Source organism: Phoca vitulina, unplaced genomic scaffold (genome assembly GCF_004348235.1).
Source record: "Phoca vitulina isolate PV1807 unplaced genomic scaffold, GSC_HSeal_1.0 scaffold63, whole genome shotgun sequence".
NCBI classification, from domain to species: Eukaryota; Metazoa; Chordata; class Mammalia; order Carnivora; family Phocidae; genus Phoca; species Phoca vitulina.
In genome coordinates, this window is record NW_022589766.1 from 6,221,712 (window position 1) to 6,247,993 (window position 26,282).

The 26,282-nt window shown below is 39.6% G+C and overlaps 1 protein-coding gene across 3 annotated transcripts in view; it reads left to right on the forward strand.

Moving 5' to 3' along the window:
- Positions 1 to 26,282, forward strand: part of BABAM2 (BRISC and BRCA1 A complex member 2) — a 391,146-nt gene that overhangs the window by 134,282 nt on the left and 230,582 nt on the right. For all 3 annotated transcript variants that reach the window (XM_032391489.1, XM_032391491.1, XM_032391490.1), the window contains exon 6: positions 4,332 to 4,406. In XM_032391489.1, the coding sequence (XP_032247380.1) occupies positions 4,332 to 4,406 (75 nt within the window). The remainder of the gene's footprint in view (positions 1 to 4,331; positions 4,407 to 26,282) is intronic.

Sequence of the window (26,282 nt, forward strand, 5' to 3'; positions counted from 1 at the left end):
GCTGGAAAGTTGGAGATCAAAAAGCACTTTCTGTGGTTTCCAGAGCACCGAATTCCTTTCACAGCCTTAAGGTTCTCATATTATGACATTAGTTGTGTAAATCAGTCCATTGCTGATAAACACAAACTCCTCTTAGTCCTTGGATCAACTTGCCTTTTATTATGAATTTAGTTGTGGAAATCAGTCTTTTGCCAATAAACATAAATTTATATTAGTTCTAGGATCAACATTTTGAGAGGGGATAAAGTAGGGATGGTCTAAGCGTTTTTAAAGGAATGTTGGTCTAAAATAGCTGGTAGAATAAAAATATATTGTACAAACTAAAATAGGGCAAAAGAGCTAAAATGTAGTACATGGACTAAAATAACTAGCAGTTCACATGAGTCCAAGTGCTAAATATGTAATTATATTTCCCATTACCTTATATGTACAAGACTTGTTTTAATTTTTAAATCCTACATTTTACTCCTTTCATTGTTTTCAAAAAAAAAAAAAAATGTAGAAGAGCCATTGAGTCTAACAGTGTGAAAGTTTTGAGACTGCCATTTTAACTCACCGATTGACATTGTATACCAGTAGGTAGAAATGGCTGTTTATTGATTGTAGATGGTTTGAGTCTCCAAATTAAAAATGAAGATGAATTGAGCTTGATTTATTATCGTCTGTCCAACCAACTCCCTTCTGCAGTATCTTCTAACCCCTTGGTACTTGTAAAAAACCTCTCTCAATATCCCCAGGAATGACTTAACAAATATTCCGTGTAGATGCAGTCATTTCAGTGTTTACTAATGTTATGAGTGATTGTTGCACATCCTACAGCGGTTAGGAAAAGAGAATTTCGGGGTGACCTCTGATCGGTGTTAGTGCTTATTTGATCCAGTAACCTGACGTCCTTGCTCTTTCTTTAACATTTCGGCCTGCACCTGCATCAGCCCTTTTTATACTCTCTGTTCTCTTGGCCTGGGATGTTTCTCCTCCACATGCCGCATGATTTTCTTCCTCACCTCTTTCACGTCTCTGCTCAATTTGCCTTATCAGATTATTCTCTAAAGGAGCTAAACTCTACCGTTTGAGAGGTTTGAGCAAAGGAGGATCATAATCTGACTAATGTATTGAAAGCATTGCTGTGCCTACGGAGACCAGAGCAAGCTTCCAGAGGAACAGTGGCTGAAGCAGTTGGGTGTGATTGCAGTGAGCTAGGCTGGAGATGGCCGTGGCTCAGATCAGGTGGTTGTGCTGTGGTGAGAAGTGGTTGGACTAAGGATCTATTTTGAAGGTAGAATCAACAGGATTTTCTGCCACTTTGAACGTAGGATGAGCAAGAAAGAGAGGAGTCAAGGATGCTTCTGAGGTTTTTGGCCTGAAGGAATGAAAGAATGGAATTACCATTTACTAAAATGAAGACTAAATATCAAAGGAAGGGAATCAGGAGTTTGGTTTCATTCATGATAGTTGGATAAATGAAACAAGTTAGGGAAAGGTCTGGGCAGAGATAGAACATTTGGGAATCATCATCATATAAATGGTGTTGGAAGTCTTGAGCCTAGATGAGGTCACCTGAAGTGTCAGGAAAGGAGAGAGGTCTTGAGGCTGAGCTGTGGTGGTGTGCTCCAGCGTGCAGAGGCTGGGGAGGCTGTAGGGAGGGCTAGTGAAGTAAAGTCAAACCAAGAGAGGGTGGGATCCTGGAAACCAAGGGGAGAATGTTCGGGAAAGGAGCAATAATCAGCTATGTCAAAACGCTGCTGAGAGAACAAGTACTAAAATGAGCACTGAGAAATGACTGTTGGATTTGGCCATGGGGAGGTCATTGGTGACCCTGATGAGCTGTTGGGGCTGACTGGTTGTGGGGGGCGGGGAGGCTGACAGGAGAGGGTTCCAGAGAGAATAGTAAAAGAAGAAATATAGACCAGTTCTTTACAGGAGGTTATTTTGTAAAGTAGAACAGAGAAATGAGATGGGACCTGAAGAAAGGTATGAAGTTAAGAAAGACTTTTTATTTTATTACATTTTTTTCTTTTTGGTAAAGACTTTTTAAATGATGTTTGCATACTGATGGGAGTGAGTGGGTAAAGAGGGAAAAATTGATTATATAGGAGAGAGAGTGGGGACAGTGGTTGGGAATTTGTCTTCTTTGATGAGTGTTCCTTCCTCTGTAGCATTGTACCAGCACTCAAGGAAGACCCTTCTGTTCTTCCCACACCCCCCAAATTCCTACTGGGCTAGATGCCCCTCTCATAAGCTCCCATATCATTCTATAGTGCTTTATGTTGTCCCTGTACTCACGTCTTTCAGTATATGAGCCCCTGTACTTAGGTTGAAAGAATCACACTCAATAGGTGGTGTTAGTTGTAGAATCCTCTAGGAGCTTAACAAAATGCCAAAACCATACCTTTCTAGTAATCTCAGACTATAATAGAATGTAAGAATTTTATTCGGCTCTTTCACAAACCTCTTCCTCCCACCCACCATGGTGAGCTGTGTGTAGATCCTTGGGTGGCTCCTAATTATTCTTTCAAGTAGCCTGCGTGTATTGGCGTGCCCTACGACTAGCTGCTCAGCTCCCGTGATGCCTCCTGTTTCTCACCACTGGCATTTCTGGTGGTGCAGTGGCTTCTGTGAGCCTGTCTGGCTTGCCTCAGCGTTGAGTTTGTCCATTCAGTTCTCTCATTTCTGCTTTTTGTGTCATGGGGTTGGGCTTGTGGCAGTGAGGAAGTGCTCTGTCCTTAGCCTGAGGTCGATGTAAGTTAAAGGATGTTGTAAGCAGTAAAACAACGAACCACCATGCAGATGGTAGTTAGCAATTTTATCTTTTGAGCTCAAGGTTTATATTTCTGTTTGTGTTTTCAGGGTTTTAGGTCAGCATTTAAAAATGGCCGCCAGTTGTTAGGGTATTTGTAGAAAGCTGTGGTGATTGATGTGGAATCATCTGTAAGAGGTATGTAGGTAGCTTATGTGCCTTCATCCACCGATCCATAAAGAAATATTTGTAAATGCTTGTTGTGTTGAAGCATGTGTTTTGGGAGTTTGGGGTGCTTGTTTTTATTTTAAAGGGGAGAAGGCAGTGGAGATATTGGGAGCTCTTCAGTGTTCCCCAAATATAAAAATGATAGAGATCCACTCTTTTTTTTTTTTTTTAAGATATTACTCATTTATTTGTTGGAGAGAGAGAGAGCTCAAGCAGGGGGAGCGGCAGGCAGAAGGAGAAGCAGGCTCCCTGCTGAGCGGAGAGCCCGATGCGGGACTTGATCCCAGGACCCAGGGATCATGATCTGAGCCGAAGGCAGCTGCTTAACCAACTGAGCCACCCAGGTGTCCGATAGAGATCCACTCTTTAGAGTAGTTCTGGATCATCCCCAGAGTTCTTTGTTCAAACAGCATGTCGTAATGAAACCCAGTATGTCAGAATCCCAAGCTGAACTGCAGGCTTGGAGTGAGAGAGGTTGGAAGACCCAGGACCCCACCAGCTCAGCACCCTACTTTGTGGTCTTTGCAGAGGTTCCTTGGAACCCCTAGGTGTCTGACAGCCCAACTGGAAGGCCCCTTCTCCACACTATGACAAAGTTTTTTTAAAAACAATGTGACACCTTAGCCATGCCCATCATAAAAAGGAACTCTATGATTTCCCATCATCATAAATTGAGAGGAAAACTTTTTTCTTTACGTGAGTTTTTTTCTTTAAAAAAAAGTAGAAGTCATTATTTAGGCTTGGTTAAATGTTTTAAATCTCTAAACCTCTGTACATCTTTTCTATGGAGACTAGTTCATAGAATTACTGAAAAATATTAGTTGGTGATAATGATGTTAATAGATTGTTTAGGAAATTAGAATCTTATTTGGGGTACCTACTGATAGACTGCTTTCTCTGGGCAGAAGTTTGATCTTTGTATGTACTTCCAGATGCACTATAAAGGATAGTGATATATGTCAGTCACCTGTGGGTTATAAATCTTAGTGGTCTGAATGCTTAAGTGAAAAAGAAATGAATCAAAGGGAGAGGTGTGTCTCTATTGCTTGGATTAAAAAAAAAAATCATGCATTCATGTATTCTTTTTACACGTAAAAAACCCAAAAAGGTAACACGACATTATAATTTTATTGCACATTGAAAATGCAGATTTAAAAAGTTCTAATTATGCTTTTAGTAGCTAATAATTTAAGAATTCTTTTTGATCTTTCCCTGCTTTTCCAGCCTTCTTTTCTTGCTAATGTTAGGAAACCCAAATTGAAAATGCCTCCAGTTTGAACAGGTTGAACTTGTGGCCTTGGCTATAATTGTCACTTCACAATCAATTTCTTATTTTAATCTTATTATTATACCTTTTGTCCTACAGACTGGTGAATTTTCAGCTCGTTTCCTTTTGAAGTTGCCAGTGGATTTCAGCAATATTCCCACATACCTTCTCAAGGTAAAAATATGTGATATCACATACGAGCTTTTAAATGTAATTATTTAAATGTAAATGAGCTTTTAAAGTAGTTATTTAACTCTGAATATTTGTATGATTGGCTTGCCAGCATCTTTTTCAGATAATGAATTTATTAAAAGTATTTATTATATGAAGATTCACTGAATTTGTTATCTAAAAACTAAAATAGTAGCCCTAAAAGTAATTTCAAAATGAATTTTCCTTATAAGGTAAAATTAGTATAAGTAAACTAAATTTGGGGGAAAGTCACTGTTAGTAATCTTACTGGGAGGAAAGACTCTTATGGAAATTATCTAATAGGCATTCTGGGGGCGCCTGGGTGGCTCAGTCGTTAAGTGTTTTCCTTCGGCTCAGGTCATGGTCCCAGGGTCCTGGGATGGAGCCCCGCATCGGGCTCCTGGCCCAGGCTCGGCGGGAAGCCTGCTTCTCCCTCTCCCACTCCCCCAGCTTGTGTTCCTGCTCTCGCTGTCTCTCTCTGTCAAATAAATAAAATCTTTAAAAAAGTAATAATAACAGGCATTTTGTCTTTAGGTAGGATTGCATATTAGCTATGCTAAAGGGCATCTCATTTTCCTTATTTATGTCAGCAGTTCATCTCAGGCACCTTCACAGCCGGGCTGTCGAGACTCTCTTTAGACCAGTGTATATGGCATTGTTTAAAATGTGACGCAGGCAAGGTGTGGCTGGGAGAAGCAACCACCTTGGGGCAAGGTCTACAGATGCTTTGTACCGAAGAGGCAGAATCCAAGTGACTAGGCTACAGTTAGTGTAAAGGAAACCACGTGGACCAGGGAGCAGGTTCTGAACAGAAAGTCTTAACATGAGGCCTAGGTTCATCACAAAGGAGGATTTTGGTTGCGATTTAAGATATGGCTAGCTGTCCTCAGCCCCATATTTCAATCTGTAGTTATATAGCTTTAGTCTGATGTAAGAAAAATTTTTGCCTTCCTAATTTGATGTTGTTCAGAGAGTTAATGGTATTTAGAACAGTCTAGAGAGAAGATAGAAACCTTGTACAAGTTTTCCTGTATATTATAGTAGTCATACATAATATTAGATATTAATCTTGATAATGATTAGAAGTATGGTCTGGTGGAATATGAACTATAGACTATAGAAAAGATTAAGGAACACTTTTTTTTATACATTCCACTCAAGGTGGGGAAATTATTTTCTTTTCCCCTAAGTAAAACATGGGATTTTTGTGCCTCATTAAACTTTCATTTTTAGTTTCCAGTTGACTAGTTTTCCACTCCATATCCAAGGGTTATGAAGTCCAAGCGAGAATGGAAGTCAGCAATTTATATTAGTTTCTCCACACTCCTGTTGTGGAAAATATACATATGAGATCTGTGATTACCAAGCATAATTAATTTGGTTTTAGCAATTATTATGCTCTATTAGAGTGGCAAGCAGTCTCCTTGGTAACTCTTAGCTCACAGATGCAGTGACCTCCGTGGATTCCAGTTAAAACTCGATTTCAGCTCATTTAAAACCAAATTCAGTAGTATATAAGAGTACATTATATAATCACTTTAATCCATAAATTTACAGTTACAGTATCTTTGTTTTGATTTGTTGGGCCTTACCAGTTTGAATGGTTGTCTTATTTGGACCTAACGTTGCCTCTGCTCGTGTTCTTGAAGGTCAAAGGAAAAAAAATCCTTCTTGGATTCTAGTCTAATTTTTTTCTCTTCAAAATCAAATTTCCATATTTTCTGTTCTAATAGTTCTAACTTTTTTTATTATGTCCTTACTTTCCTTGCCAGTCAGACAGGAAAAAGTGGAGCCTATTTGGCAAGATGGGAAAGTGTTTCCCCTACACCCCCCAAAGTACGATGAGATGACATTTCTGCTATAGATGAAATGCCTACATTGCAGCACTGATGTCTTTCTGGACCTTTAGTCTGTGCAAAGAGAGTAAAGCAACAAGGCAAACAAACAAACAAAAAGCAAGAAACTCTTGTATAGCACAAAACAACCAGGAAAAAAATACCTGCGTCCTAGAAGGAATCCAGAATACCTGTTGAAAGTTTTAAGATCTGAGTTCCTAAAGTTGTATCATAACCGTGGAACATTTGGCTATACTACTCTGAAAACTCAGTTTGCATTAGGAACTGATTTACGTATTATTGGCATTTGGATGCTCCTAATCTGATTATCAGGTTGCTCTCGATAGTCTCAGTCCCAAATAAACGCTTCGGGTTCCTAGGATGAGGATACTGTTCACCAGCATCAGTGTAGTTTTACGTTGCCATCCCCAAGAAATGAAGGGTGAAGTAGACCTTTTAAATATTGGAATAGCATGGAGTTTGACTGCATCCTGATTTGCTGCAGTGAGATTTCATTATGCCATCATGAAGCCATCATCCACTTACAAGTTTATATTTCCAAGCATACATCTTTTATCCACTAATAGAATTTTTTGATGTTAGAATGAAAAAGCCATTAAATATTCAGTGATATGATTTTACTTAATATTATGCTTCAGGCATATATGGTTCTTACGTGGAATAGAGTGAATTTATTCTGAAAATGAGTCCTGACTTCAGTGTCTAGATTTTATTCTTGGATGAGGTAAGTCAGTGGGTTAGATAAATCATTTACATAAGAACTCAGTAAAAAAAACAAAACAAAACTTCTGTATTAGTTAGGATTCTTTATTTGTGGGTGGTGGAAATCCAGCACAAACTACTATAAATGAAATGGGAAATGTAGCTCAAATCCTCTCCTTCCATAGTCCATATAGCAGGAAACGGATCCCATGTTGGATAGTCTACAGATAGGCATAGATCAGCTTTCCCGGGTCTGTCCCACTTGGGCCAGGTCCGCACCCTTGAACTTCTCAACTGGTAGGTTTATGGTGAGAAGTTGTGGTCCTCAGAATAAAGGGGGTATTACTGAAATGACAAAAGTGTGAGATTCACTACAGTTATTAAACCAGAGAAAGATTGTTTATACCTGTTACGTTTTTTCTTAAGGAACTAGTCATGAGGCTGAATCGTATGTCATTAGAAGATGCTGCCCTTGATTTTCTTCAGGATGTGGTGAAAATTGACTTATATATATTCTTGTCTTTACTCTTATTCTGAGAATTATTAAACCTGAGTATGTGATGCAGGGAAAGCATTTTATTTTTCTTCAGGAAAAGCATACTCCATAGTGAGATAACTAAGGAAAAGTTCTAGTTGTCTACTAAAATTTTTTATCATCTGAGCAAGAAGTACTTAGAAACTCAGAATATAGTGTTTGGGGGAGAGGAGAAGCTTACTTGTAAACATGGTATGTGTGTGAAGTAGCCTCTTAAAATAATGAGCCTGTTTATTCAGAATATAGTCAAGTTAAAATTTTATAGTTAGGACCCCCCCTCAGCATCATACAGAAATATCTAGGAAAATGGCAGCATCTCACTGCACTAGAGGGCTAAATAGTAATCATTTCCTGCTGATAGTGGATGTGACAAACATAAGCTTTAAAAAGTATCAGTGCTAACTTTTCTTTGTTTGATAAGACCGTAATTGTTCCTATAGTTGTCTTAGTTCATTCAGGCTGCTCTAACAAAAACACCATAGACTAGGTGGCTTAAACAACACATATTTATTTCCCACATTTCCGGAAGCTAGAAAGTCTAAGATCAAGTCACCAGCGGATCCATTGTCTGGTGAGGGCCTGCTTCTTAGCTTGTAGACAGCTGTCTCCCCACTGTATCCTCAAGTGGCCGAGAGAGAGAGCTTCTCTCTCAAGTCTTTTCTTATATGCTAGTCCCATCATGAGGGCTCCAGTCATGCGACCTGATTACTTCCCAAAGGCCCCTTCTCCAAATACTGTCACCTTGGGGATTGAGCAGCATCATATACATTTTGGGGGGACACTAAAAATTAATTTTATTTTATTTTTAAGATTTTGTTTATTTATTTCAGAGAGAGAGCATAAGCACAAGCAGGGGGAGGGGCAGAGGGAGAAGCAGGCTACCTACTGAGCAGGGAGCCCGATGCGGGGCTTGATCCCAGGACCCCGGGATCATGACCTGAGCCGAAGGCAGACACTTAACCCACTGAGCCACCCAGGTGCCCCTAAAAATTCATTTTATAGCAGTAGTGTAAGTAGTTGCTGGGAGTGTCCCTACACTTGGTACCATGGTGCCCAAGCCCAGTCCAGAGGTAGGACCGTAACCAGTTTGCTGAAGTACTTGGACTTCTAGTTTCTATAGGAATCTTCTTGGCATCGTTTAACTTCACACAATTTGGAGGACTGCTTGCTGCAGTTTAGTCCCACTGTGGCATCTGAATCATAACACAGTATGGAAATGAATTGAAGGTGAGAAAGCTGAAGTTGGCCATCTGTGTCAGGAGAAGAGGTTCTCAGCCTTCTCATCCTTCTTCAGAGGCCGCCATGGCTAGACTGATCAGGCAGGGCACACTCAGGGTCGGGTGGTGGCACACAGGTCCCTGTGTCAAACAGAGGCAGAAAGCAGGAATTAAGGTCAGGTTATCAGGATAGCTTCAGGGGCCCAGGACAGGCAGAGGGTCTCAGGGAGCTACCCAGAGTAGAATCATACGTGGTCTAAGAAGGTCCTTAACCTGGAGGAGAACCTCTAAGACGACTTGCGTGCTGAGGTTATCCTGTGTAGGAGCTGCCTCCCCGGTCACGCGGACGTTAGCAACCGCAGGTGCTCATGGGGCCAGGCAGGCCCTGAGAAGGAGGGAGTCTGGCTGAACTACCGAAGGAGATGGGGAGAGCGGTAGGGAGGCAGCAGGCGTGCGCGTCAGCTCTAGCAGCAGTTGCCCCGCACCTACACAGTTGTGGCCATGTGAAAGTAGGGGCCCCGTGGTGCCAGATGCGCAGATGTTCTTAGAGGGAGCCGGGAATCTCAGGGCTTTTTTCATATGAAAAAATGGCTGCTTTTTAAGTGATAGCAGTGGATACATATTTTTTTAAACTACTGCTGGCCAAACAGAATGCCTCCGTGTGGTGGCCATGGCAGCCTGGTAGCCAGGTGGGCTGCACAAGGGTGTTCTGAAAAATATCTCAGGTAGATACAACTCCCCAGAGCACAGGGCGGTCATTGATTGTTGGGCTGTGAGAGCAGTGGATGGATTGACACTGCATTTTGCCTTCAGATATGCAGACGCTGATTCTGAACTAGGGAACCATTCTGTATTTGTCAGTGTTCTCCGGAGAAACAGAAAAAATTGAATATATGTAAGAGGAGATTTCTTACAAAATTGGTTCCCAAGGTTATGGTGGCCGAGAAGTCCATAGTGTGCCATCCGGAGGCTAGAGAACTGGGACAGGCCTGAGAACCAGGGGAGGAGAGGAGGCAGTGGTGTAAGTCGTGGAGTGTGAAGGCGAGAGAACCAGGAGTTCTGCTGTTCAAGGGCAGAGAAAATGGACTTCCTGCCTCAAAGGAGGGGAAGGGAAAGGGGAAAGGAGGAGAGCAGGAGGAGGGGGGTGGAGGAGAGACAGGCAGGCTGGCGGGGTGGGGCGTGGGGGATTCATCCTTAGCCTTTTGTTCTGTTTGGGCCCTCAAGGAGTGGATGATGCCCACCCCCATTAGTGAAGGTGGATTTTCTTTACTCAGTCTGCTGATTCAAATACTAATCTCTTCCTGAAATACCCTCAAAGGAACAACCAGAGATCACGTTTTACCAGCTATCTGGGCATTGCTTAGCCCTGACAAGTTGAAACAAAGTTAACCATCATATACACATTCTGTTCATAAGGCTGGTGAATTCATGACTGGAACCACTAACTGAAAGATAACTAATGTATAATTTCGTGCAGAAAGCAGTTTAGGCCTAGATTTTTGGGTATTTTAGGGCATAGAAAGTATATTTTAAAATTATCTCCTGAGGTGTGGTGTGTGTATTGTGTTTTCCTTTGGGAGGTATGATGCTCCAGAATTCTATTACATATTTATTGGATACTTTTCCACCTTGATTGCTGTCATATTAAGTGATAGGGATCCATATGAAGTGGCTTGGTTCACTGAGATTATTTTAGGAATCTATGGAACCAAAGTGAATTTGGGGAGATTGCATCTATTCTGCATGGTCTAGTCTGGGGGGAACTTGTAACAGTGGGTCACAAGTGCCAAGGGCGCGTGGGTTCCATTTAACTCTGGATGATGCCAGTTAATTTTAATCAGTGGTTCTCATGGTGGGCCACACTTGATACCCTGGCCCTACCTCGGGTCAATGGAACTAGAATCTTTGGCAGTAAAGCCCAAATATTCTTATATTTTAAAAATCCCCCAGGTAATTTTAATGTGCACCCAGGGTTAAGAACTGCTGCTCTAAGTAGAAGCTATGGATTTCTACTTTGGCTCAATAAACTCAGATGTAAATGGATTTATTGGCACGATGATGGCATGACTGCGCCCCGCTCTCGTGCCTCCAGCCTCATTTATTAATGGGCTGGCAGTGCTAAGCTTAGAAGGCTGGGAGTGAGGAAAAGGACTATTGGTATTGAATATATACTGTTTGTAGGAATCAGACTAGGTGCTGTATATACGTTATCTCCTTTAATATTCTCAACAACTCTGTGAAGTCGTTTTTTTCCCCTCCATGTTTTTATTTTTATTTTATTTTATTTTGAAGATTTTATTTTATTTATTTGACAGAGAGAGAGACAGCGAGAGAGGGAACACAAGCAGGGGGAGTGGGAGAGGGAGAAGCAGGCTTCCCGCTGAGCAGGGAGCCCAATGCAGGGATCGATCCCAGGACCCTGAGATCATGACCTGAGCCAAAGGCGGACGCTTAACAACTGAGCCACCCAGGCGCCCCTCCCTCCATGTTTTTAAATACATAAGGACTCTGGAGGCACCATTATGTAAGTGATCCAGGTAGCAATTTGTGGAACTGGGATTTAGAGGCAGATTCCTTGGCTCTAAAGTCAGTGGTCTTTCCAGCACACCACACTGCAGCCAGAAACACTCTGTATTGCTAGATTAGAATCTAGAACAGGAAGCTAGGGCTCCTGAGATCTGTCCTGACGTAGAAAGAATAAATGAGATTGAGGAAGGACACTCAAGTGAGAGCTGCAGTGGTCTGCGTTCCAAGGCAAATCTGTCTGGAGGGTTTTTCAGAGGTGACATGTTGATGTGCTCTGTGAAGCCCTGCAGTGAGTAGGACAAAGGAGGAGGGTGACGTGGATGTCACCGAGTTAGGTGAAAGTGGGAGATGCAGTGCACAGGGACTCCGGGGACAGCACAAAGAAGAGAGAAGGTAGTCAGAACGGAATCAAGTAGTGACAGTGGTAAAGAGGTGAAGGCAATGTGGGGGAGCTGAAGACAGCCTTTTGTGGTGTGTAATTCTCTGTCAAGATGGCCGGAGATGGGAAGGGATGCTGAAACTCCCTGCCACTGTAAGAGAGTTAATTGTGTTAATACTAACGAGTCCTTTTGTTTTAACTGAAGTGAGGAGGTTCAGGTGGACTCGGAAGTGGGGATGACGCTGAAGCTGTTAGAGGCTGAGAAGTTAGTGAGGGGGGCAGAGATGGGATCCAGGCCCTTCTTCTCTTTCCTTGACTTACATTGTAGAGTGATGTTAAGGGGGATTTTAGTGTGACCCAGTGGGTGACAGAAGGAGAACCTTGAACTGAGGTAGCTCCAGAAACCCCCTTCCCCCTGCCCCAGTATCCTTAGCTGTTTACAACTGAAACAGAGTGTCCAGAACAGGCTTGTTTTCACCCTTCCTATCTGTCTGTCTGTTTGCCTTTGTATGTATGTGTGTATGTATGTATGTATCCGTCCATCCATCCATCCATCCATCCATCCTCTAACCTTGACCCTGAGCCCAACCTTGACCCTGACCATGACCATATTGGCTGGACGTGGTTCTTCAGTGCAGTACTACTGTGTTTTAAATAGTGTTGATTTAAAGTGATACTGCAATCTGTTGAGGATTAGACAAGCAAAAAAAAAAAAAGGAGTTCAAGGATAGTTGTAGGCCTTTAAAAATGTAGATTGTTATGGATTGGAATGGTTAGAGAAGCCTTTGTGACCAAGTTTAGGCATAAACTAGACCCCTGAAGAGGCATAGGTTCTAAAGACTGGAAAGGGAAGAGGGACAGCTAAGGTGTGGCTGATCAAGTCATTCCTGGTGGGACTGTGGGTGTACTTGATTTAGGGTGCAGGGAGTAATCTAGACTGGAAGAGAAATTTCTTGCAGAGAATAATGAGAGAGAAACCTGGAAAGATAAGGTTGAAAGATCTTGAGTGCTTGAAGAATGATTTCAGACTTCGTTAAACAGGTAGTCTTAATCTCTTTACACCTGGATTATCATGGTAATAGCTTCCTATTTCATTTCTTTGGCTTCACGCCCTCCCTTGTCCAATTTCTCTGCGATATTATACTGCAAGAGTAGTCTCCTTTAATCTTCTCTTGAAACTAATAATGGTTTCTTCTTGGATCCTGCTTCCAGAGCCTGTCCATCCATGCAGTGCTATTTATACTGTTCCCCAACCTGTGCTGGTAATCTAAAATGGGCAGCTCTCCTCACTGTCCTGCCAGTACTGTGAGAATTCCCAGTGCTGTCACTTTGCTTATGTTCCCCCTCACAGCTCTGAAACCCCTACTCTTTAATCTTTTCCTAGAGAATTTACTTAACTAACGTAAGAATATAGTGAAGCCCAAAGAAGTTCCAGTTACTTGCCTAAGACCATTAAGTATTTATTCGGAGCTGTTGACAGAATATCTAGTCTTAATTATTGGCAGCTGGGACTAGAGTGGAGCTACAGGATCAAAGTGGAGAAGAAGGGGATCATGAAACCAAAGTGAGGAAGTAAGTGTAATAATACAACTAGGGGAGAGCAAAGGCCTGAACTTGAAGGACCCAGTGGAAGAGAGTTGTCATCTAGGTGGAAGGATGTCAGGAGCCCAGAGTTGTGTAAGCCAAAGATTTTAAAATGTTATTGAAGAAGGCAATGCTCAAATGCCATCGAATGAACAAGAATAGACCCAGGGGTGGGGGGAACATTTGATTTGGCTGGAGCCATAGGGATGGTGAGAATAAGAAACATTTCAGTGTTATGGTCAGGGAGAGACCAGATTGTTGGTCTTCATGAGAACATAGGTGAGGAGGACATATACTCAGTGGGTAGGTGACAAAATGAGTTGTGGAAATGGGATGGAAACTTGAAAAACTGAAATGATTAAATGAAATTGTTAAGAACAACGGAAATGATAGCATACTGGCCAAAACAGTCCTAGAGAAGGCTTTTCAAGAAATAGCTTTAATTCATGACAGACTTGAATATGATAATCTTACTGGTGTTCTGTCTTTGAAAAGCTTAAAGGGAATGTTGCTGGGGAAACCCATTTCAGGTGGTGCTCTGGTTCTTTCATATAGTCAGGGAAAATAGGTAATGACGTGAGTGTCGAAAAAGTGTGTGTGTGACAGTCACATTTTGTGACTTGTCATCAAAGATTGAGTTTTAGTAAATTTGCAGTTTTGAAATTTCTCATTCTTGTCACCTTCCCTTGGGAACAGGGGAAGATTTTGCATTCTGTGGCCCAGAAAAAGAGAATTAGGCTGATTAGTTTCCCTGGGATTTTTTTTTTTTTGATGAGTTCTTGCATTGTCCTTTATTATTTGGAATTGTTTGAAAGTCCATTTAGTTTTACATATTTGCTAGGAAGGAAACTGATAATCTCCCCAAAATATTCTCTTTATTTGACATCCAACCAGCTAGTTAGGGTGATATATATTGATTATAGTCGTTTCTCACCACGCATAAGATAGCAAACATTAAAAAGCTTTCTGATCCTGATAAATGACTATAAATTCAAAGACTGACCTCACAAAGATTTTTCTCTAAACTACAGATTAAATGATGCCTCAGAATTTGAGACCTTTTAGTTTAGGGAATTTTTTGGATCCAAAAAAAGTCGCGCTTTTAGAAATAAAGATTGCTTTAACTCATTCTTGTGAAATCTGGTTTTAAAGCAAAACAGTTGTCTGGTGCTTGAAAGACCATAAAGAATTCACAGGGAACCCTCATCTTATCTCAAAGGAAATAGTTTCTGTCTAGTCAAATAGGAGTGGGCATACTTTCATATAAGGGGGAGTGCGTACCTGGAAGAAAGTGCTGTCAAAGTAGGGTGCTGTGTATTCTTGTAAGAAGTTGGATTTATCATTGCGAACCTTGAGCCAAATTTAGCATTTGAGACTTACTCACGAAGGAAGTAGTGAGATGGTCTGAAAACTTACTCTGCAGGGAACTTCCCTTTCTTCCTTCCTGAAGTAGGGGACTCCTGGCTGCTTTAGTTCATTGTCCTTGTATCTCCCTCCTCTAGAGAGAGAAGCAAGGCTTAGAGAAAAATACACTCTAAACCAGGGGCCCCAAACATCTTCTCTAAAGGGCAAGATAGTAAAATTTTAGGCTTGCAGGCCATATGGTCTCTTTCACAACTACTCATTTCTGCTGTCACAGCATGAAAGCAGCTACAGACAATATGTGAATGAATGAGTGTGGCTGGGTTCCAATAAAACTTTATTTTCAAAAACAGGCACTGGTCTGGATTTGGCCTGTTGGTAGTTGTTTGCCAATCCCTTTTCTAGACTATGGAGGGGAATATTTCTTCACAAAGTGCTGGGGACATCATGGAAAGATAAGTGAGGATGAGTGGTTTTTAATACCGTGGTCTCTTAGTTTATATTTTCTAGTATCCTCAACGTGATTGAAGACTCCCTCCCTCTTTTCCTTCCTCCTTGTTGCCTTTCCTGCCTTGTTTTCTTCCTTCCTTTATTCCATCTTCTTTTATTTTTAATAATCTGTTCGTAACATATAATTTACTAACCTCTCTTCCACGTCTCAGAGTCCTGCTAAAACATGGTCAGGCTATTTGGGAATATTAATGAGATAATGAATATGATGGTACTTAATGTATGTCTGAGCTTGGAGTAGATGCAGAATAGAAATCGTTTTGATTTTATTGAGTCATTTAATTTGTATTGCAAAGTATTGAATTTATTGTGGACTAGGAAGAAAATAAGTATTCCACTGGAAGTAAGATAAATTATATTTGTTGCTTCTCTTTTCCTCTCTCCTGATTTTCTCCATCTAGAATTCAAAACCCAAATTTACTCTTGCCGCAGATTTCCAGATATAATTTGTGGTAATTCTGACAATAGTATATTTTCCTACTAAAAATGAAGAACAATCACAGGTGGCTTCTGTGAACTTCCTTTCTTTTTGGGTGTTCTTTTATAGTTTTATTTTGCCTTTAATTTTATGGTGTGCTTATATTTTTGTTTTCTAACTTAGAATTTTAGAATATATATGTATCTCAAGTGATCATCAGTAGCCCCATATGTGGTGAAAATCTTCAAGTGCAGTCTGTTCTGCTACAGAGCTTTAGTACCATGAATCAGTTCATACATGACTGGTAATGGAAGCATGTCAGTATAATACAAAAGTTGCATGGTTTATAGTTGATTTTTCCCATCACGTTAATATGTTGACCACTAAATAACAGCAGCTGAATCCCAAGTACGCTAAGCCAGATGAACACAGCAAGGAGTGGAGGGATATGGTGTTGCACACAAGGTCCATTCACGCCATATCCTTCCACTTGGCTCAGTTTTGCCATACACCTTGTATTTAAGTATTTATTGCATGGTTTCCCCTGATCTTTGTGAAAGGAAACCAACTCAAGACAGTGAGCCACAGCTATCCCTCTCTGGCATCATTACATTTTGTCCCAAACTTGCTCTCTACTATATTTTATGATGATGTCCCCCCCCACTCTTTCCTATAACTCAGCATTCCAACCTTTCCTTGTAGTCCCTTTCATTAAGTTATCTTTGCATTTTCAGGGCTCTTATATGTACTGTAATAATAATTCTTTATTCATTAGGAATATGGCATGGTATTTTAAGTATGTCAATATTTTTAACTGGAGTTACTTTGGTTTTTGTTAATGCTATGGTTACAAAGTTATACAGGCAACTGTAAGGTAAGGTCTAGCCTTACCATATTTTCCTCATTAACCTCTTATTCTTAATATGTAATTTACTAGAATGCAGGATTTTTAGAGGAATGAATATATCACGTTGTAATAGAATAACTTGTATTTTCAACTAGAGATTCTCTTCTTTTATAGGCTAGGCATTCTTAATCCTTTACACTTTCAATATATATTATAAGTTTTAAATTCTTCTCTATCCTCATGCTTCTCTTCAGGAAATGTTCCAGATTGCCAGCATCTGTCTTAAACTGTGATGCCCAGAAATAAGCACAAAACTTCAGATAGGATTGATCAGGTCAGTGTTGCATTAGAACTCTTCACCATTAGTTAGTATTGATCGAGTTTGTAAAAAACCCAGACCTCCTTGTTTTGTTAATCCTGTTTTATGCATTTTTTTTTTTGAGGCAAAGTATAGACTAATTCCATCATATCTTTTTGAATTTGCCTGTGTATGGGGGAGGTATTGCCACCTTTAACCACATCGGAACCAAGTAGCACAGGGATTATAGGATGTGATCATTACAGGTGACCATTTTTAAGTCTGCAGTTGCTTTTCTCTATGATGGTTTTTTTCTCTACCCACATCATAAAGGCACCACTTGGCACCTGAAGGAGGTCAGTTTATTGCTGTCACCTGTTCTCATGAATCCATTTCATCAATCAGCAGCCTTATACTTCAAAATAAAAGTAAAATCTGGTTAGGGGCATAAGATGACTTCATAGACAACAGTAATGCAATTCATGATGATTTTAGTACTACAACAGAAGTACAAAGATCTTTTAGTGGGTTGGTGAGAGATTACATCTGGTTAGGAAAGAGGTAACATTTGGGATGGGCCCTGAAAGATTGTTAGTATTGATAGAAGCTAGAGACAAAGAATGAGCGTGATTTCAGCTCACAACAGTAGCACATTTGGAGAAAAACAGAGCAGTCCAGTTTGTCTAAGTCATAGAATATGTGTCCAAAGTCGTGGGAGATAAGTAAGGAAAGGCATTTTAAAGATACAGATAGAGCCCTAAATATTCAGCTAAGGAGTTTAATGGTTGTTTTTAGTAGTACTGTGATTAGGATTGTATTTAGGAAGAGAAATCTACCAGGAAACAATATATAATATGACTGGGAAAAGGGGCTGATAGGGTTCAAAGGATTTGAAACTGAGTATTAAAGCTCCAGGTGACCCATGTTTCAGACTTGCTGAAGTTTTCACATGTGTAGCTGAAGTGCTTGCTCATCTAGCTCAATGATCAACCTGGGAAAATGAGGGAGAGGAAAGGGTGCAGTCTGGACCTTCCAGTCAGTGCTACCAAAGTGTCTCTCTTTCGGTTAATGAGAAGTACAGAATTGAGAGTCTTTAGAAACACTTAAAGCAGTTTGACAGAATAATCACATATCTGTTGTCTTGTAATGATAAAAATACTGGTTTGCATTTTGATGTCTTGAAATTTTTTCTTGTCCTAATAACTCATTTTGAGTGTTTTGTATGAAGCCATCAGTCTGGGAAGGATTAGGAAAAATAAAACAAAACCAACAGTAAGTGCTCTTTCGCTGTGGGTAGTTTGAGAAGCCTTGCCCTGGCCCCCGCTCTGTCTTCTGTGGCCCCTGGCTGCCGTTACCCCCCAGTCCTGAGACCCAACAGTCTTGGAGGTATCCTTGGGGTTTCTCGGTTTTGTTTTTTTTGCTGAGCTGGGTTTTGTATTCACTGTTACCCAGTGTTCTTCTCCCCCTTTTCTCATTATAAATGTATTCCCAGTATCTGCAGTTGGACAAGGAACCTGCAGCCCTTGATCAGAATGATATTTAATACAGAACTGGAAGACAGGGATTTTTTTTTCTTTTATAATATATTTTGAACAAATTTTAACAGCATGCTTATATTTTGATGTAGTTTCATGATAAAATAATGTCACAGTGATTCCCATCCTCTTTCCCCCATTTTTTGAGGACCCATTTCCTTTCTTAAGTCCATTTACTGTGGCTTTGTTTTTACATTCTGACCATATTATTGGAAGGGGTGATACCTAGAAATAAGGTTGGTGTCATTCTCTGTTCCAGGGTTGCTTATAAAAGGTTTTGGCTCTCTTGAAGCAGGATAAGATGATGATTTAGGTTTTTCAAGCTTTGTGCTAACTCTGAAAGTAGTCTACATTGCCCCAAATGTCTGTTCAATATGTGGATACTTCATACACTTCAACATAAAGTCCTGGAATACTGATGGTATTCTTAATCTCTGTTCCATAGACCAGAGCTTCACAGAGCATCTGGTCTTGGCACTCTGGTATCTCCCAAGACCCTTTCAGAGGGTCCATGAAGTAAAAATTATTTTCAAAATTGAATTGAGAATTTTTTACTTCATGAGTGAATAGTGGAGTTTTCCAGAGGCTACATGGTATTAGTGTGTCATCATCACTCTGATGGCCAATAGCATGTTTGCTTGTGCGTCCTCATATTTTAGAAATTTCTCGGTTTTATCCAAGTGTGTTCAAGAATAAATGGATAGGGGCACCTGGGTGGCTCAGTCGTTAAGCGTCTGCCTTCAGCTCAGGTCATGATCCCGGGGTCCTGGGATCAAGCCCCGCATCGGGCTCCCTGCTCGGTGAGAAGCCTGCTTCTCCCTCTCCCACTCCCCCTGCTTGTGTTGCCTCTCTCGCTGTGTCTCTCTCTGTCAAATAAATAAAATCTTTAAAAAAAAGAAGAAATGGATAACTTGAATAGTCTTCTATCTATCATAGTTAAAGAGTTAAATACCTTCCCGTAAAGGGAGCTCCAGGCACAGATGACTTCACTAGTAAGTTTTACCAATCATTTAAGGAAGAAATAATACACAAATTATACACACATTCTTTTGGAAAATCAAGAAGGAGGGAATGCTTTCCTGACTGATTTGATGAGGACAGCATTGCCTTACACAAAAACCAGACAATTATAAGAATACTACAGATGATTCCCTCTCATGAATATAGATGTAAAATTCAAAATGAAATCTTAACAAATTCAATACAATATTGTATTAAAAGGATGATACATCATGATGAAGTGGGGTTTATCCCAGGGATGGAAGGTAGACTGAATATTAAAAATCAGTATGATTCACCATATTAACAAACTAATAAGAAAGATCACATGATCGTCTTAATTGACACAGAAAAACATTTGACACTTGATAAAAACTCTCAGTAAACTAGAATTGGAAAGGGACTTCCTCAGTCTGATTAAGTGCATCTGTGAAAATCCTATGGCTAGTATCATAATTAATGATGAAGGATCAGATGCTTTCTCCCTAAGGTTAATAGCTGGTAGGTTAGTAGATGTTTACTTTCATCAATTCTGTTCAATACTAGAGGTTCTGGCCAGTGCAGTAAGGCAAGAATAAGAAATAAAAGGCACTCAGAATAGAAAGGAAGAAGCAAAAATGTTTTTATTCACAGGCGGTATGATTATTTATATAGAAAAGCCCAAGGAATCTACAGAAAAGCTGTAGTGAATAATAAGTGAATTTTAAAAAAAGATTTTATTTATTTATTCTAGAGAGAGCACACGGGAGAGAGCACAAGCAGGGGGAGGGGCAAAGGGAGAGGGAGAAGCAGGCTCCCCGCTGAGCAGGGAGCCCAATGCATGGCTCAGTCCCAGGGCCCGGGGATCATGACCTGAGCTGAAGGCAGACACTTAACCAATTGAGCCACCCAGTGCCCCAATAAGAGATTTTTTTAACGTTGCAGGATACACGATCAATATATAAAAACTCAATTGTATTTTTATATGCTAACAACAAATAATTTGAAATTGGAATTTTAAAAATACTATTTTATAATATCAAAAATAGGAAATAGGGATAAATCAACAAAAGGTATGAAAGACCTATATGCTAAGTCAGTCAGAGAAAGACAAATACCACGTGATTTCACTCATGTGGGATTTAAGAAACAAAACAGATGAATGTAGGGGAAGGAAAAAAATAAAAGAGAGAGGGAAGCAAACCGTAAGAGACTCTTAACTATAAAGAACAAACTGAGGGTTGATGGAGGGAGGTGGGTGGTGGATGGGCCAAATGGGTGATGGGTATTAAGGAGGGCACTTGTGGTGGTGAGCACTGGGTGTTGTATGTAAGTGATGAATCATTAAAATCTGCTCCTGAAACCAATTTTACCATATATGTTAACTAACTAGAATTTAAATAAAAACTTGAAATAAAAGTGCCATCTTTTAAAAAACCCAATCTATAAAGCCTTGCTGAGAGAAACTAAAGAAGACCTTAACTAATAGATATGTCATGTTCATATATTAGAAGGCTCAAACCTTGTAAGGTATCAGTTCTTCCAAAATGGATTTATAGATCTGACCCAATCCTAGCAGGTCAAAACCTAGCCAGCTTTTTTTTTTTTATACAATCTGATTCTAAAATTTATTTAGAAATAGGAAGGGCCTAGAATAGCCAAAACAATTTTGAAAAAGAGGAACAAAATTGGAAGACTTACACTGCTTGATTTCAAGACTTATGCAAAAGCTGAAGTAATTAAGACAGTGTGGTTAATGGTTTTAAAAAGACAAATAGATCAGTATAGATCAATGTAACAGAGTAGAGTATCCAGAAATAGACTCACACATGCATAGACAACTGATTTTTGACAACTGTGGAAAGAGAATTCAGAAGGAAAAGAAAGATCTTTCCAACAAATGGTGCTAGAACAATTGAACATCTATTACCAAAAAGGAACTTCAGTCCATACCTTTGAACCATATAAAATTTAACTCCAAATGGATCAACTTAAATGTAAAACCTAAAACTACAAAATTTCTAGGAAAAAACATGATAAAACTGCAATAGAGCTGTTTTTTTTTTAATCTGTTTTAATTTCTGATATACTAAGTATCAAAATAGATAACCCACATAAACAAGAGCTCTTTGGAGTTCTTGCCACTTGTGAAAAGAGGGTCCTGAGACCAAAATATTTGAGGACTGCTGCTATCGGCTTTATAGCCTGTTGTATTTCCTACTGGATTCAGAGCATAATATAAACGTGTTTCATAAAACTTCTGCATTATCAGTCATGATAATTGTACTAAAAAAGTGTTATCAGCTCATACTAATGTAGAGTAAACCTGAGGTCATTACAAATTGCTCTTTAAAATCAATTCTACTCATAAGCTGCCAGCTTCTAGGGTTTAGCAAAAACTGTGGTCGGTTTAGGTACATTTGGTGAATACTCGAATGTAGAGATCCAGAGTGCTTATCCCATTTTGTACGTTTGCCATTTTCTGTTATGACTCAGAGCCACCTATTTATTCAAAGAGTATGTGGTTTAATGTTATAGCTAGCATTTAGAGAGGGATTTTGGTGAGAATGTTACCACTGACGGGGCAGTTATACCTAAGTTTATACAAGGTGGCATAGTGGGTATCTCTTGTTGTCCGCCTGGCATCTCTCTTTCCCTTCTTGTAATAGTATTCCACGTTCATCTTCTTCTCCCGGTGCCATCGCTGTGGTTCCAGTAGGGCTGTACATTACAGTTCATCTTCTGCCTGGCAGGCATTAGTCCAAGGGCTGGGTACATCATGGCCCAGTCAGAGTCTTCCCGAAAACATTTGAAAATTGAAGTAGAAGAGAAGAACTTTTTCTGTGTTGTGATGTTTGTAGGCTGGGATGAACTGAGTCCATAACTGTAGGCAGCCATGTTCCTCACCATGTGAGAAAGCTTCTAGATCAGCACTGCTCGGGAGAGAGAGAATGTGAGCCACATGTGATTTCTAGTAGTTACTTTAAAAGAACTAAGAAGAAACAGGTGAAATTAGTTTTAATAATGTGTTTTACTTATATTCAGAATATTTCAACATGTAATCAAAATTAAAATTATTAATATTAGATATATGTGTGTGTGTATATATATATTTTTTGTTTTGTTTTGTTTTGTTTTTTGGTGCTAAGTTTTTGAAATCTGGTATGTATTTTACTTTGTACCACCTCTCAATTTAGACTTTTCCTATTTGAAATGCTCCACAGCCACATTTGGTTAATGGCTACCATATCAGACAGTGCAGCTCTACACAGGGGGAGCAAGGAAAGCCGACACAGTAAAAGAAGTAAAGATGAGAGAGAGAGATTTAGAGAGAGAATACTGTCAGTGGTGAGGTTTTGGTTTTAGTCCTTGAACTTTGAGGAGCTGTCTTGGCTTTAACTCCCACTATCAGCTGTCCTTTGGAGTTTGAGCTTCCCTCATAGTTTTCCAGTAAATAAGCTTTTTAGCTTAAGTGAGTTTGATTTTGGGTTTTTGTCATTTATAACTAGGAAGGCATTTTTATCTCCTTTTTTTTTTTTTTTTTTTTTTTTTGGTGAAGAAACAAGCTGAGGGAAGTTAAATGGGTTACCCAGGGTTATCTTAATTGCAGACTGCAGGGCACAGGTTTCAGTCCAGGTTTGTCTTACTCAAAAGCTCATGTGCTTTCCACCACAAGAGACTGCCATGAAAATGAGGTGTAGAGCAGACCCTTTGCTCTGGGGAAAAGGATGGAGCTTTACTCTTACACATGCAATGCCCAACATAGTTCTTTCTAGCTTCTGATACAATGAAATTACGAAAATACTTCTTTTTTGATAGGAGCTTCTTGGTGGGAATGCATAGTAGTCCTTTCAACACATTCTACCTCCACTCCTTTCTAAAAAGTGACTTCAGCAAGTCACTTGGCAATAAGTGGAACCAACTTCAGTCCTGCATATCTTGTGGCCACATCCATGCTGCCTTGTAGATTGGTGGAGTAATCTAACCTTGTTTCATCTGAAATACATGGTAGCATGTCCAGGAAACTTTATTAGCATCTCTAAACAATTACGTCATTAAAGAGCAGGATTTATGAGCTCTGTTAAGGCCGAGATCTATTTTCCACCCTGAATAAAGTTAAGCAAGTTCTCATAATAAGTTTAGAATAATTCAGTCATTTTTAGTTGCTGTAAGCGATGTTGCAAAAAAGTGGAAATCAACAAGAGGCTCTTCTGTATTTCAGAATCATTCTTTTGAATGATTACAATACTCTAATGTTGAATTGATAGTTGATCCATTTTAGCAAATTGTCATAAACCCATATGCTGAGAATTAACATGAACGAGGCTTGAGGTTTTATGCTAGGACACCCAGGCAACCCATAATTGCAGTAAAAAAATTTGTACGTGATGGCACATAACTCAAAGTTCAAGTTAATTTATTTACCTCATTGGCACACTATCAGATGTTTCATTATTATAAATTGACAGTTCAAGGCAGTTTAACTTACCTGGGCAGTGTAACATAAAGCTACCCCCACATTAAAAGATACAAAGCAAGTGTGCTGTCTGGTTTACAAGTCTGAGGTCTGAACCTACCATCCCCATCACACCTCTTACTCAGACATTCCATCTGTACCTCTTTTATGCCATGTGTTAAAAGAAAAAAAAGATGGTAACTTCACGTTGAGAGTCTTCCCATTCATGATCCTGTTACATTGCTCTTGCTTCTCACCTAGAGTTACTACGGTTGGCAGCCAATTCTTGGTGTCCTAGGAACTCTGCTCATGAGGTCCTGCCATGATGAGAATCCCCTTCAAAACTACTTCTCATTTAATCTCCTCTCTATTTTCTAGGGCTAAGTAGTCTGGTTCTTTCCTTTCTTAGATGTTGAGTGTAGGAAGGGAAACTACATCTATACATATACCCCGTTTGGGCTTCTAGGGTAGCTGGCAAAGTTCTGTATCTGTATGAGGGGCGTTTGTCTTCTAGTAATTCACTAAGCTATAGATATTTTTTGCAAAGGTTTCTTACTTGTATTTTTCAATAAAAAGGTAAAATAATATAAATAAAAACAATATATTGATTGTAGAGAGTTTTAGGGAATTGTATTTTCTGTTTGCTCTGCCTTAGTCTTGTCTTTTGCTAAGAGCTGTAATAGTGTAAAAAGTCTCCTTCAGAGCCACCCTTAGAAAGGAGTCCATTCATCCATTCAATAAATATTTATTGGATTGTTACTGTGAATCAGGTACTGTACTTGATGCTGAGGATATATATGATGTATATATATATTTATATGTGATAAACATGATGTGATCTGTGTCCTCACTGTGCTTTTTAATTATGTCAGTGATACCATAAATTGAAAGACCGTTTATTCTTTAGTATACTGTTTGGGAATATTATCATAATGATTTATATTTATATCTGAAGCCACTGACATTCTTACTGGTAGACATTTATCGATAGGTAGCATGGTAGTTATCTACTGCTCCATAAGAAATTACTACAAAACCTTTTAGTGGCTTAAAACAATAAATATTCATTATGTCATAGTTTCTCTGGGTGAGGAATTTGGGAGTGACTTAGCTGAGAGGTTCCAGCTCCGAGTTTCTCATGTGGCTGCAGTCAGGATATTGGCAATGACTATAGTCATCTGAGGGTTTAACTGGAGCTAGAGGATCCAAGATGGCTTACGCCCATGGCTCTTGGCAGGAGGACTTAATTCCTCATCACATGGGCCTCTCTATAGGCTGCTTGAGTATCCTTACAACATGGCACCTGACCTCCTCCAGAGCAGGCAGTCTGGGAGCATGAGTGAGAAGGAAGCTGCAGTGCTTTTTAAGATCTAGTGTCTGAAGGCCGTGTACTGCCACTTCCTTTTATTCACTTCATTAGAAGTGGCTTAAGTCCTGCCCACACTTAAGGGAAAGAAAATTAGGCTTTCCTTTTGAAAACAGGACAATCAAAGAATTTGTAGACACATTTTAAAACCACCACAGGTGGTAAGTAGGTAAATAGGTCAAGAGATAGAAAGATAAATACTAGGGTCTAAAAGCTCACAAGCATTACATTATCCTTATATCTCTCTACTTACTTACCTTAACCTTACCTTTCAGCCATACTAAAAAAATTAGCCTGAACTTTTCTTACTCTTTCTTGGTTTTGTGCCTCCCTCAATCTGGAATACTTTACATTACAATTTCTGTTAAAATCTTACCCATCATATGTGGCTTTATGCTGCTGTCATGTCTGGGAGGAGTGAAGGTTTGAGAAGGGCCTAGAGTGGGCAAGTTTGAATCCTGTTCAAGGAAAATCAAGATTGTTGAATTGGGATTGCCAGATTAGAGGGCTTGAACTTCATTTAGTACATGCTCAAGAGTCATGTAAAGTTTGAAAACAGAGGCAAGACACAATGCAGGCTTCACTGGCGCTGGCTCAGGGAGGCAAGGAGCATAGGCTGAAGGAGACTGCGTTAGTCTGGAAGTGACGCGATAGACTGGGAGCAGTGCAAATAGGAGGGAAGGGCCGATGTTTGTAAAAGTTTAAACTCCTGCTGGCAGGATTAGTCTAAGTCACCTCTGAATTTCCCTATGTCATATAGCACAGTGCCCTGAACACACTATGTGCTCAATAAGATTTCTCTGTAAAAATTGATACATGTCTGTGTGTATAGTACATATAAAATGGTTGAATGATAGTATAGATGAGTTCTTATAGCATTCAAGTGAACCCTACTTTTTAAACTCATTTTTAAAAAAGAAACACGATCTACAATTACAGCAATTAAAATCCTAAATCTAAAGAAAACATAAAAGGAAATATAATTCTAGAAGTGATTCTATTTTTATTCAGAACCTATATTTTATTTAGTATGATGAGACTAGCCTAATAAAGAATAGAAACAGACTTCTGATTATGTAATAGCCCGCAATTATTTTTATGGTTATTGCATTCCAATCTTCTTATGCAATATTTACAATGTACATGTGTAGCAAGGGCACAAAATACAAGTTCTAACAATCTTAACAGTAAATCAGAATCAAGTCACGCAATGTAACATTTGTGAGCTGGCTTGGCTGATGCAGACAACCTTTGTTAAGAATGCATAAAATACCAAGTTTATAACTGTG